Source organism: Lissotriton vulgaris, chromosome 2_1, assembly GCF_964263255.1.
Source record: "Lissotriton vulgaris chromosome 2_1, aLisVul1.2, whole genome shotgun sequence".
NCBI classification, from domain to species: domain Eukaryota; kingdom Metazoa; phylum Chordata; class Amphibia; order Caudata; family Salamandridae; genus Lissotriton; species Lissotriton vulgaris.
Window position 1 is genome coordinate 786,410,689 of NC_141687.1, and position 12,910 is coordinate 786,423,598.

Genomic DNA, 12,910 nt, shown 5'->3' on the forward strand with positions numbered 1-12,910 from the left:
GCTGCCATTGACAGATTTGAACTCCAGCTGATAGATTAAAAGACCATCTTCTTGAATGTCTCCAACCGTATTGACTCCCTATCAGGAAGAGTAGTCGGAGATGTGTTTAGATTGGATGTGCTTGTAAACACCTGTGCCACCAAGCTTGCAGGTATGGGGTACTGATATAAAAACACAGGGTCACTTGAGGTAGGTTGGTGGCATTTTTTAATTTGACAGACCAGAGCTAGTTTTGGCCCATGTTTCCAACAATGTGTCTGCATGAGTTTTGTTAAAAAACAGGAGGAGCTCAGTAAATTCCTGCCCCAGCTGAAGAACCTCCATAAGTACATTGATCTTGACCTCTAAGGTGGGAAGCCGGAGGTCATGTACTTCAACTGCGCTACGCTTAAGTATGACATAGGAAGCACTCTTCTGGTATAGGGGGTGAGAGGAGTCAGTACTCAGAAGAGGTATGATGGTCAGGAGCCTCCTGCAGGTTGTCATACCTTCGATGCATGGCAATGTATAATTTCAACTCTAGTCTTGTATTGTCTTTGGGTTCATCAATGTATAATCACTGCAGACCTTCGACCCGTTGCGCTACCTCAGGCACTACAGGGAAATTTGGTGAGGATCTATCACAGACATTTGTTTGGAACAATCCATAAAGAGAATAAAACCTTTTGTTTTGGGAGGAGGCATGCCCCTTGCATACTGTAAAAACACTTTTTTGAGTGAGATAAAGGTCTCAAAGAGGCGCGGGTAGCTCCAGATCCATGTTTAGTGGCGCAAAAAGAAAGGAACTGACGTCAGAGTGAGGAAGTGTTGTCTATAAAGGCTCCGCATGTCATTTATGAAGTCGAACAGCATCAGTGTGGAGCCATTTGGCTTCACCTACAGACATGCAGAGGTACTATTGAAAAGTTTCCGGATTCCTTCTGACACTTGGGGAATATTCAAAATGGAAAGAATCTGCGGTTAGAAGTTTCTATCAGAAGGAGCTGTCCGTCAAATTTTCAATGCATTTACAGAAACTGATGTGATGGTGCTAGAAAATGCAAGAGATGCCCGCTGGGCTAATGGGCATCTTTAACTTTGGCAAGCGGAGTACCCTCATCATAGCAGGAGTAAAGTACTCCCCCATGGTAAATGTACTTAATCCTCCTGCCACAGTGTAAATGAGGCCCTATCTGGAATGGTCTACAAATAACAATCATATTAAACTGCATGACAGGATACAGTCTGTTTTGTGGAACGTTGCATGGTATATAATGTCTGGCAGACTTGACGAAAAGCTTTTTCGTGATCGGAACAATTTTTTTGTAGGGCAATTTTTTGTTTAGTCTAAGTAGCAGCTTAGAATGAAGAAGACCTATTCAGGCGAAAGAGAAAACAGTATTTGGCACTGCGTAATTGTCTTGCTGAGTTAGGTAAGTAGAGAAAGAATAGTTCAGCCCTTCTGTTTTAACCCTTTGGCTGCGGGGGTTATTCCCCCGCTGTGCTGGGGGGTGGGGAGGGGGCGGGGAGCGCGCAGCGCCCCGGTGCTCATGACGAGCTGAGCTTGTCATGAGCCACGGTGCTCATGTGCTCATGACAAGCTGAGCTCGTCACGGCCACACCTCTTTCCTTAGAACGCTCAGCACAGCAGGGGAATTAGCCCCGCGTGTGATCGTTTTAACGGCCATGACGAGCTCAACTCGTCATGAGCACACGAGCACCGTGGCTCATGACGAGCTGAGCTCGTCATGAGCATGGGAGGGGTTAATATTTAAAAACACGTAACAGGGGTGCGAGGCGTCGAAGTGTGTGGGACCTTAAACAAAGACATCTTAAGGATTGTGGGGGCCGTGGGTTAAGCATATTTTGGTGGCCCCTGCAAGGAACAGTTTTGAATTTGTGATCCTATTTCAGAGCCATCATGCCCTGTTTGGCTGAGTCACTGACGGTGCCCAGACACACTTGTTCCAATTCTAATGTGCTTACATGTAATACTCGGGATTAGTGATGTGTGTTTTAAATATTATAACACAGCAGCTGCTTGCAAATAATTTCTGTAACATTCTCCCATTTCTTAAATGTGAGGTCCTGATTTGATCAAAAAGAAACTATTTCATGGATGTTGCATAAAACATAAACACAACATTTCTCTACAAAATGTAATAGACACACGTCACCCACAATGAAAATAAAACGAAGGAAAATGGTATTTAAAACAATCTGTTTAAGAATCATTAAATGCCATCAGGGCAAGACTATGCAGAACAGAACTGGTTCTATCAGGGGGCCCCTGAAAGTATGGGGCCCTGGGCCAGAGCCCTCTTTGCCCATGCATTAAAACGTCACTGATTCCTCGAACACAGAGCTCCAGATACCCGCCCCTTGTGAAGGTCCGGGTGCCTGGGTGCACCCCGTTCAATCACGAAGCTAATAACATTGCCAGCAGAACAAGTGGTGTTGTCACTCACCAAGGAAACAGGGCACAGCAGAGTTTTAACAAAGAGCGCACCATGAAAAACAAGTCAAACCTCACCTTCAATTGTTCTAGGTCTGGCCTTTCCAAATTGACGACATCTGCCAATAGCTGGTCCTCTAGGCCGTCTCGGGTAACAGTAAAATTGATTAAGGTGGTCTGGGCCTGGATCTCAGGCTTATAATGCGGATTGGCAAGTTTAGTATGCAAGATCAGCTGAAATTTTTGATGAAATTTACATTCCTTATCGCCCACTCTTATATACCTGCAAGAGAGTGGGAACATTGTAAGACCTATTGCAGCAGTTTTTGATAAAAATAAAATATTGTTTTATCTTCCAGTTTAGCAATACAACCGATTCGATCGATTGCATTTCAGAACCTGCAACTGAAAATATACCTGATGCCAACTTCAAATCTAGAATTTCAAGTGAACTATAATAGGAACTATTAATTTTCTGATCCTCTCTACACCATGAAATCACTCACTGAATGGAAAGCCCCACGGGGAGGCATGCCATGAAAAATACTGTTCAATGATGAGCTGGTGCACACAGCTAGATCAATACACAGCAGGAAGACGGCTCGTGCCCAGCTACAATCTGGGGAGTATGAGGCAGACAATGCAGTGGTCCAGACAGTGCCTGCTAACCTTTGGATGCTAATTAACGAGCATGTTTTTCCGCTCTCGGCTTGTTAAATTGATAATGATTAGAAATAGAATTAGACACTTTCAGATTGTGATGTTTAGTGTAGTGGTTCCTTTAATCAGTGTATGGCTATACTTGAAAACCGTGAAAGAAGAACATGAAAGTGCCTTGCACAACACTAGAATGTCTGGCTTCCTAATAAACCTTTAGCATAGCGGCTCGCTTCATTACTGCAAAACTTCCACTAATAGATATGCGAGCGCGTGTGTGAACCTCGGATCCTCGTCCTACTTTGGTAGCACTATCAACATTATTCTCTTAAGTGTATGTAAAATTAGCCAAGCTGATCACCAGAATGATAGAGGGTTCAAAAGAAAGTTTGCAGATGTTTTCGTTCAGAAAAATGGCATCAGCGAGACACTGAAAATGTTTTTTAATCGATTATTTCTTTTTGTAACTCCTTCCAAGTGCTGATCTTTCCAGACTAGGCAACTGTGAGGCTTTTTCACGACAAAAGTGCGTCGGTGCAGTCCAGCTGCGATGTCAAAAAATGCTAAAGCCCCCTGTACTTTAAAATGGTACACAAGCAGGGCCTGGGGAGCGAAGGAGCATTGCACATCACGAGGAGTCGAGGTGGGGCATGGGAGAGTTGAAAACGGATTTTGGGACGGAACTGGAAATCCACCCTGAAGAATCCACCCTGAAGTAAGGCACGTGCTATGTTGTGGTCATGAGCTGCGGCTTCTGCAAACCCCTGGGCATGGGTACTCGCAAACATTTCCACAGGGGTCGCAAATTACTGTCTATGGCATGCGTGAGGGCCGCACTGATGTCAGCAATGCAAGGGTTGGGTGATAAAAGGTGGGTGTAGGGGGAAGAGAAGCAAATGCATGGTGTGGACAACAAACAAAGCGTTCAAGTGACTTCTGTCTGCCACCAACGCTCTATTCTCATGCACCAAGAATTTAAGTCAAAGAATTAATTTCTAAAGTAAAACGTGAAAGGGTAAGAGATACTCTGGTAGTTGAATTGCAAAATGTGAAACTTGAAAACCTGGAATAAGTCCTGGCTTTTCCACTTGATGAAACTGTGTGATTCTAGGCAATTGGTCAATTTCACTTTGCCTACTATTCCTTCATTACCATATATGAGAGCCCCTTAAAATATATACGTTCAGAATGTGTACTGTACAAAACCTTTTCTTGTATTTTGTTGAATAAACTATAATCTTGTTCCAATTATGTAACTACCATGGCTACACACAAGGTGCACCTTACAAATGACTTGCCTCATTGTTTTCAGAATGGGAGCCGCATGAATGTTTCCAAGATCAAGTTTGAAAACTATCACTGCTAATAAATGCCTCTCAATGCAGAGATATAATCTGATCTACTAAGGTAAAAATGCTCATGCATGTTAAAAAAATACACTTTTTAAAAATGTGCAGAGAGTTTATCATGTTTTTACATGTTTAGTGCAAGATGTCTTTAAAACTAAAGGTGTTTGTAAAGATAAGCTGTCTAGGACACCGTCTTTTCTTCTTTTCTTCTTTACTGTTATTTTAGTTAATGTGTAAATAAAGTTCCTGCTCTGTCAAATGAACAGCAGCCCAGTGCTGCTGTTCACCGGGGGCTTCACGTAAAGGTCAGGAGGGCTGCATGCGGCCACAGGGCCATACTTTGAGTATCTCTACCCCAGGGCCTTTCATTGGCCCACATGACACAAAAAACAGCATGGAAGGGCAAAGGGTCTCCCTTACATCTCTGAGCTCTTTCTCTGTGTGTGTGTATGTTCACAGATACAATCCCAGGCAGGAATCAAGCTGCTTTGGATGCAGAAAGGTCCCGGGGAAAGATGTTTGTTACAAAGTAAGACTTCCAAAGTTTGCAGCAAGCCCTCCAGAAAGACCTGAGAGGCTTTGGGCAAGGATATTGAGCTAAGCAGTTCTGATCTAAATTCGCTCGGATCCAAGATTGAAGAACTTCACAAGGACTTTGTTGCGGTGGGGTCCAGGATCCTAGAGGTTGAAGGTCAGACTGACCTACTGGGGGCATCCAATTTAAAAGCAATGCAGATGGTGGGAATCCTGGAGGGGCAGCTGCAATCCATGCCAAAGAGTGAGGATATGGAAAATAGGGCACGCAGAGAAAACATCAGAGTTAGAAACCTGGAGGAAGGAATGGCTGGACACAACATGGCCTCATTTTTGCCAGACCTCTTCACATCACTACAAGATCCTGCTCATTTAAAGGTCCAAATGCAAAGGCCTTACCGGGCGTGCCCACCTAACTCCACATTAAATGCTTTACCATGAAATGTGGTGGCAAAGTCCCATTATTTCCAAAAAAAGAGGAAGTATAATTCGATACGATCTGCTTCAATGGAGACTCCTGCTCCCTCTTTCAGGACCTATTGCAATCATCCTTCCAAAGAAGAGCCATCTTCAGATTGGCCCCAAAAAACTTAGAATGGAAAAGGTCTGATAGAGATGGCTACATCCATTTGGTATTCCGGAACAACACACTATCTTATGGACTGGAAAGAAGCAGCAAAAATAATGAAGATGGATGTGGAGGAGGAGAAAGCTACAAAAGGGAGTGCAGATGGCTCAACACATTCCTTGGTCATGAAATGCGGTACAGGTGAACAACAAGCATGAACATGAAGCAGTTGGTGAGGATGGAATACCACAGACACAAGGGATATTGCGATAATGAAGCGCCCCACCTGAGGTGCTGAATAGGAGAATTATTAGATAACACTCTCTGTACTATCAAGATTTATTTGGGATTGTGAAGTTGGGCCATCATTGCTGGGTTAATATTATCACATGCTTTCAGAAGACAGGCGGGATTTCAGGGCATATGGGTTATCGAACTAGACTCCTCCTTTAGTTAGTTGAAAGAACAGCTGTCACCTAGTGTGGTAGTTGCAAATTTCACCAGACCAGATGACTTCAGTCTGTGGAGGACAGGATCAGTGTAGTACAACCAAAGAAGGATTCATCATTTAAAATAGTTACAATCTGTGGTGGCATTAGAGGTCCTGTTTAGGCACTGCTTTGCAACAAAGTGATGGGTGCAGTACATGTGGGAGTGTTTACTTAAGTTTGTTCGAATTGTTAAGGCATATTTACACACCTACTATGAGACAGGCAGAGATACTGATCTGGGGTGCTCGCCAGCCTGGTTCAGATGAGGCAGACCAATCAACAAAAAATGACACCTCTCATCATATGAATCAACAATAGTGAAGGTTCTCCCACATTATGTGAAGGGTTTCACCATCCTGGGGTAGTGTTGTGCATGGTTAAATGCTAATATCAGAACATTAAAAACATGCCTATATTTAATATATTTGAACAGTTTTCATTAGAAAAAAGCTCCTAATTTAAGTCAAATTACAATATAACCTAGAACTCACGAGCACAAACATTTCCGGACAAAGCTGGAAGCAGAAACTCAAAACCCCAATGATATCACACTATGTAGCGGGGCTTTACCAGAGTGTTACTGATGGCACTCCAGCTTTGATCATGTATGTTCAGGGGTGGCAGAAATAGTGTAAAAAGAAGACGGATAACAGCACTTGATTACCTTCCTTTCTTGAGGGTATGCCTCCCAAGCAAGGGGTCCAGGATAGGGTCAATTGTCTCTTCCAGGTTTTCTATAAGCACTGGATCTCCAACCACAACGGCTTGTTCTATTACATCAACGTACCTAGAGAATACAAACAATTTACTTTGCATTATAATTGGAAATGCGTCTAACAATGGACTCCTCAGTTTGCCAGATGTTAGGATTTTTCACTTGTAAGACATGGTTTGAAAATCAACAGGAATGAAACCCCTATATGCCCCTAGTCAGTGGTGTGACGGCTAATAGGAAAGTAGCTAATTGTCCCATACATGTATAGTCAGGAAGGTATCCACTTTGTTAAAATCATCTTCACGTTTGCCAATTTTGAATGTTGTTTACACTGGGACAGAAATTGAATTACTGTCTCAGCAACCACATCACGGCTTTTCGCGGCCATGTTTGTGGTCCACATGTGTGACAATTTGGGACAATCTAGAGCCACTTTTGCCCACCTGTAGGCTGGTTGAACCCTCGCCTTTTCTACACTACATGCAGTCTTTAAATTCCACTAATTTCATCACAGGAACAGGTTCATTCATATTTTTAAATCATTTACGGTAATGTGTCCTGCAAAGTAAGAAGAGACAGTTTCGCTCTCCCGTGAGATCATTGATCCATTATAAGCAGAATGACAGAAAGCGTGGCTTTCTTTCGGTAAATGCATTATCTAACAGAGTCACTGCTGAGCCATATTATTGTGACAATAGCAAAAAAGGGGTGTGGATTTTTTGTTATCAATAAACTTGTCCATTGAGAAAGATGCTCCTGAAATCTAAGTGTCCGATAAAGAAATTTGTTTTTCCTACAAACTCCTTAATCAACTAATTGACCAGAAGGGATAAAGGACTATTTCGCAGAAGTGGAAGGCGGAGCTAGTGATTCTCTTGTGTACAACAGTAGCATATTATGCAACTAATTATTTAAATTATTTTCAATACATTTTTCAACACTAGGACTTTGCTGGTAGAGGGATCATACTGTTATTGCACTACTGGGGAGCTGCTACTTCGCAAGATTTTTATTTTCTTTATTCTCCGCCTTTTGATTTTCAGGCATTCTACACTTATTTCTCTTCTTCTGTGACCTCTTCTTGCTTTGTGCCATTCCCATCTTTTTCTATCCTTTCCCCGTCCCATCCCATGTTCTTCTCTGCGGATGAGACAGTTGCTAGTGAAGAGGAAAGAGGAGCAGAATCATCTTCATACCTCTACTGATTCTGAGTTCAAGGTCATAAAGACCTGTACAGAAAACGGAGGCCAGGAGGAGGGCCTGAGGGCTCCAACACAAGCTCACAGACTTGAGACACGTCTCACGCAAATACACCCACAAAGTATACAAAAAACAAGCATAGCCACCACAGGCAGGATCACTGACAGAATATCGGAAACAAAAATATCGTTTGCGCAGAATATCATGCCAAAAATATCGAGGACAAAATATCGAGTAGGTCAGTGCAAATTTGCAAGTATAGATTTACTATTCTTTATTCCACATCTACGTACCATGAAGATATATATATTGTCAAGGTACATTTATGGAGTTATATATAATAAAACTTTGCTTACCTATATAAACTTAGCTTTACAATACTTTTATCCTTGAAAGTCTTGACACAATATTTTGTCCCACAACATTTTTGTTTACGATATTCTGTCTAAATAACCTACATCCACACATCCATCGTTCATGTAACACACATCTTACTGCAGCAAAACAATCTGCACAAATAGTCCCCTACCTGCTTAGGTTCTCCAGCCTGAAGGTTCCACTGCCTGACACATGAACATACATACCATGCACAGTCATGCACGCACACCTATGACCATCACAGTCCAACATCCTCCTGGAAAGAAACACACTCAACCTGTAGAGATATATAACCCTACCAAGACAGAACACACCCTGCACAGATACACACATTTATCCTGCAGACACAGGCATTAATCCTACAAAGCCTCAGTAAAACTCTACACACTCTCTCTAGGCGCATATAACATGCAGACGCAGAACCTACAGATTAACACTCCAAGCAGACCCATCATCCCAAACGGAATCAGCTGATTCAGAGGATAGAAGCAGACAGGAGAGAAGGTTTTAGTTGGAAGGAAAGGTGAGTGTGTTCACACTGCCTGAATGAAGGAGATGGACTTAGAGGTCGTGCAGAGACTGCCCGCCTGGGGGATATAGGTGAGTGCAAATGGAATTAGGAGTAGGTGGGCAGAAGATGTGTAGCTCAATCTTAATAAGAGGTGGGCGCAGCAGGAGTTCCACAGAACCAGCAGGGAGACTGAATCAATGCTTAAATAAAATTAGGATGGGACTGTTCATATTATTAGATAGGAAACATTTACAAACTAGACAAAAAGTTCAAATTGGAAACTTGAACTCAGTTGAGTGACATGCAATAAATCAAAGTTATAGCATGGTGCAGAGGAGGAAGTAGCACTTTTGGAACAGGACATTGAGGGTGTTAATACACCTAATACAACAAGGCGGATTTAAGATATCAACCAATGGGTTGGCATCCTAATCAAAAAGATAAAAAAAAATTCTCTAATAAAAAAACTACTAATATATCGAAAGGTTTTAGGAAAAGACTTGAATGACATGAGATGGCGACAATGAGTAAACTTGACAATGGTAGTCTCTCAGAGGGTGGGCTGGACTTCCACAAATTGCCTCTAGAGGAGGGGGAGGAAATCCACACAACTTGTAAACAAGGCCCATGGGTGTGAGGTCCCAGGGCTGAAGGAAGAAGGCCTAGCCAAATCAGGCAGTCTCAATCCTAGGCAGTCTTAATCCTTGTACAGAACCAAGACACAGAACATGCAAGTAGACATAGATAAACAGAGTTAGTATCTCTCTCTCTTATTTACTCTCATTCTTGCTCTCTCACATAACCCAGCTAACACAGAAGAGAATCGGGCCAGGCATTCCCAGTGGCTCATAGAAAAGTCAACATGACTGCTGTGCACAGTTGACTGGTAAATCTGTCTGGTTGAAGGCAAGTATCAGAGGCCCAGGATGACCAATGACAGTGGCATGACTACCTGGAAGAGAAATAAGCGTGTCAGAGGCCTGAGGGACAGTAATGCGATTACCTAGTTAGAATACAGCCAGAGGAGTGGATCAATGTGGAAACACGAGGACTCAAGATGGGCAGAGAAATTAGGACAGGACACTGATTGTCAGGGGTGAAAAGTGGTTTCACTTTCCATGCTACAGCCTCTTAACAGACACTGTAAGGAGCAGAAATACACTCCTTCTCTCAATTGCAATATATCCATGGTTTTCAGTGTCTTTGTGTGTGCGTTGTCCTCCCTCTAGGAAGATGCAAAAACCTTAAAATAGTTAGCCAAGCAATACCTCCCCAGAGATGGGTCAGCAAAATGATTTCACACTAGAATGTCCTGCAGGACCGAGTGGGCAAAGAGCCAGCCCCTACGGACCTGATAGTCCAGCAGTAGTGCTTATTAAACAAGTGCAGAGATGCCCACATTGCTGTCTGGCAGATGTCCAGTACCGGGACTCCACATGCTAACGTAGTGGCCACAGCCTTGGCTCTGTTGGAATGAGTATGCAAACCCTCAGGGAGTTTCTTCTTGGGCAATGTGTAGCATAATTTTAAACAGAGCTCAATCCATCAAGAGATTGTCCTCTTGTGTAGCACCTTCCCTTTCTGGGCTGTAGCATACCCTACAAAGAGTTGTTCGTCCAGCCGGAAGTCTTTTGTGCAGACATGGTAGAACAACAACACTCTCTTTGGGTCCAGCCAGTAGAGTTGCTCCTCTTCTTTAGAGGTAAGAGACAGAGCATAAAAGGTAGGCAGGGTAATGAAATGGCCTACATGAAAGGGAGTGACCACTTTTAGAAGGAAGGAAGCTCTACTGCGAAGGGCCAGCTTGTCTGGTAAGATGTTGAGGTATGGAGGCTAAGATGACAAAGCCTAGACCTCAATGACCCTCTGGGCAGATGTTATTGCCACTAGAAAGGCCTTCTTGATGGTAAGGGGCCTGATAAGATGGTTGCGTAACGGCTCAAAAGGAGTGCACATCAGAAACGTCAGAACCAAAGTTAGGTCCCACTGAGTCATAATGAAGGGTGAAGATGGAAACACATGTTGGAGACCTTTAATTAACCTGTGAACAATAGGGGACTTGAAGAGGGATGGCTGATCTGGCAACCGCAAGAATGCTGAAATGGCAGAAAGATAACCTTTTAAGGTGCCCACGGCTGAGCCCTGCTGGGCAAGAGAAAGAATAAACAGAAGGACCAGATAAAGGGGAACAAACAGGGGGTCAACCTTTTTTTCTGCTCACCATGCAACAAACAGCAGGTGCACACGGTCTTAGTGGAGGGGCTTATGGCTGCCAAGATGACATTAAAGACTTTAGTTGGAAGGTGAAATGCTGTCAGCATTCAATTTCCATGCATGAAGGCTGAGCGTTGACAGATTTCGGTGGAGAACCCTCCCCTGCTGCTGCGTCTGAATATCCTCTCATAGGGCCAACCTGAGTCATGGTCTGATGGCCATGCTCAATAGCTCATGATACCAGGCTCTCTGAACCCAGTCCGGAGCCACAAGGATGACTTGGGCCAGGTCGTTCCTTATCTTGGGATTTCTGGGCAGGAGTGATTTGAGCAGAAAGGTGTCTCCAAGCATGAGCCGCCTTGGAAACTCAAGTGCTCAGAACTGCTGACATTGCGTGTTCTCTGCGGTGGTGAACAGATCTAACCTCTAACCAAGGTTTTCTCCACCGCTGAAAGAGACCTTGCACCTCCTCCGGATGGAGATGCCATTCTTGATCCGCTATGCATCTTCGGTTGAGTTCATCCGCTCTAGCATTCAGAGATCCCGCCATGTGTTGAACCACTAGTGAAACGTCCTGACATTCCAGTAATGTCCGGAGATGCAGGGCCTCTTGACAAAGGGTCCACAACCACACCCTACCCTGTTTGTTGCAGTACCACATGGTAGTGGTGTTGCCTGTGAACACCTCCGCTAGCCTTCCATTGATGGAGGGTAGAAAGGCTTTCAATGCCAATCGGATTGACCGGAGCTTCAACAGGCTGATGTGGAGTCCAGATTCCACGAGAGACCAGAGGCCTCTGACGTCCACCTCTCCCAAATGGCCACTCCAAGCCCAGGAGAGACGCATCTGTTACTGCTGTCAGATTTAGCTGAGAAAGGGAGAGGGGTCTGGCACTTAGCGAATCCTGTTCGGTAACCACAACTGAAGATCTTTTGCAGTGCGCTCTGAGATTTGGACCATGTCAGATGGATTCCCCTGCTGCTTAGACCACTGGAACTTCAGGTCCCAATGCTGAGCCCAAACATGCCAGTGGTATGTGTCACCAGCAGGTACAGGAGGCCATGAGGCCTGCGGAAATGTACCCCCGTGTTGACCCACTGGTGAAGGGTCACCCTCTCGTCTATGGGTCTGAAGACTAACAAAAGAGAGATCAGCACTGGAGTGAAGTAAAAGAAACCAAGTTTATTAAACACTCATGAGCGGGACCATGTACAAAAAGGAGGCAAGTGTGGGTTGGTGGTAGCTCCCATGCAGACCCGCTTTGCTTGATGGCCATAACTCGCTAAAAAAGAAGCTTTACTTCGTGATTTGACCTGCTGTACATTTTAACTTCTGCCTTGTTTTATTTTGTACATTTGGAGGCTCGCACTCTTGAGCCTGTGTATTTTCTTTCTTGGACATTTCAAACATTTTGAAATCATTTGGGGGGCTGTTCGACCTACCTGGTCACTTCGTTGGGGTGAGGTGAGCCTTCCCTGCCCCATTCCACCGTGGCTGGTGTGTTGTTTGAGTGGAGGGCGGGCGGCCATCTTACTGGTAGTCCTGGCCCCCTGCTGATTCTGTGGTAGCGGTCTAGCTGGGGGAGGGAGGTCCTTCAATAAATTCAACATGCCCTTTCGAACGCGCAGCGGTCGCGCGTGGCGGGGGCACCTCTGGCACGCCGAAGGTAAGCCTAAGGTCAGCCCGTCTGGGCCCGTCCGCGCCTCGGGCACGCTGGGCTCAGGCCATGCTGACCAAACGATTTTCGGTCCGGCAAGCATAGTAATCTCTTACACACGCGAGCAGCTGCTTTCCCTGAGCTCCTCCAGTTGTTCGGGCTCGGTGCGGCGGCTTAGGACTTCCAATCTCTTTGGCCCCT

At 44.5% G+C, this 12,910-nt stretch overlaps 1 protein-coding gene across 1 annotated transcript in view; it reads right to left on the bottom strand.

Moving 5' to 3' along the window:
- The window catches only part of LOC147731161 (dynein axonemal heavy chain 11-like), a 1,538,124-nt gene that overhangs the window by 546,560 nt on the left and 978,654 nt on the right, over positions 1-12,910 (bottom strand). Inside the window, exons 30-31 of the mRNA XM_086956147.1 lie at positions 6,698-6,820; positions 2,513-2,717 (exon numbers count right to left, since the gene is read on the bottom strand). Of these exons, the coding sequence (XP_086812273.1) occupies positions 2,513-2,717; positions 6,698-6,820 (328 nt within the window). The remainder of the gene's footprint in view (positions 1-2,512; positions 2,718-6,697; positions 6,821-12,910) is intronic.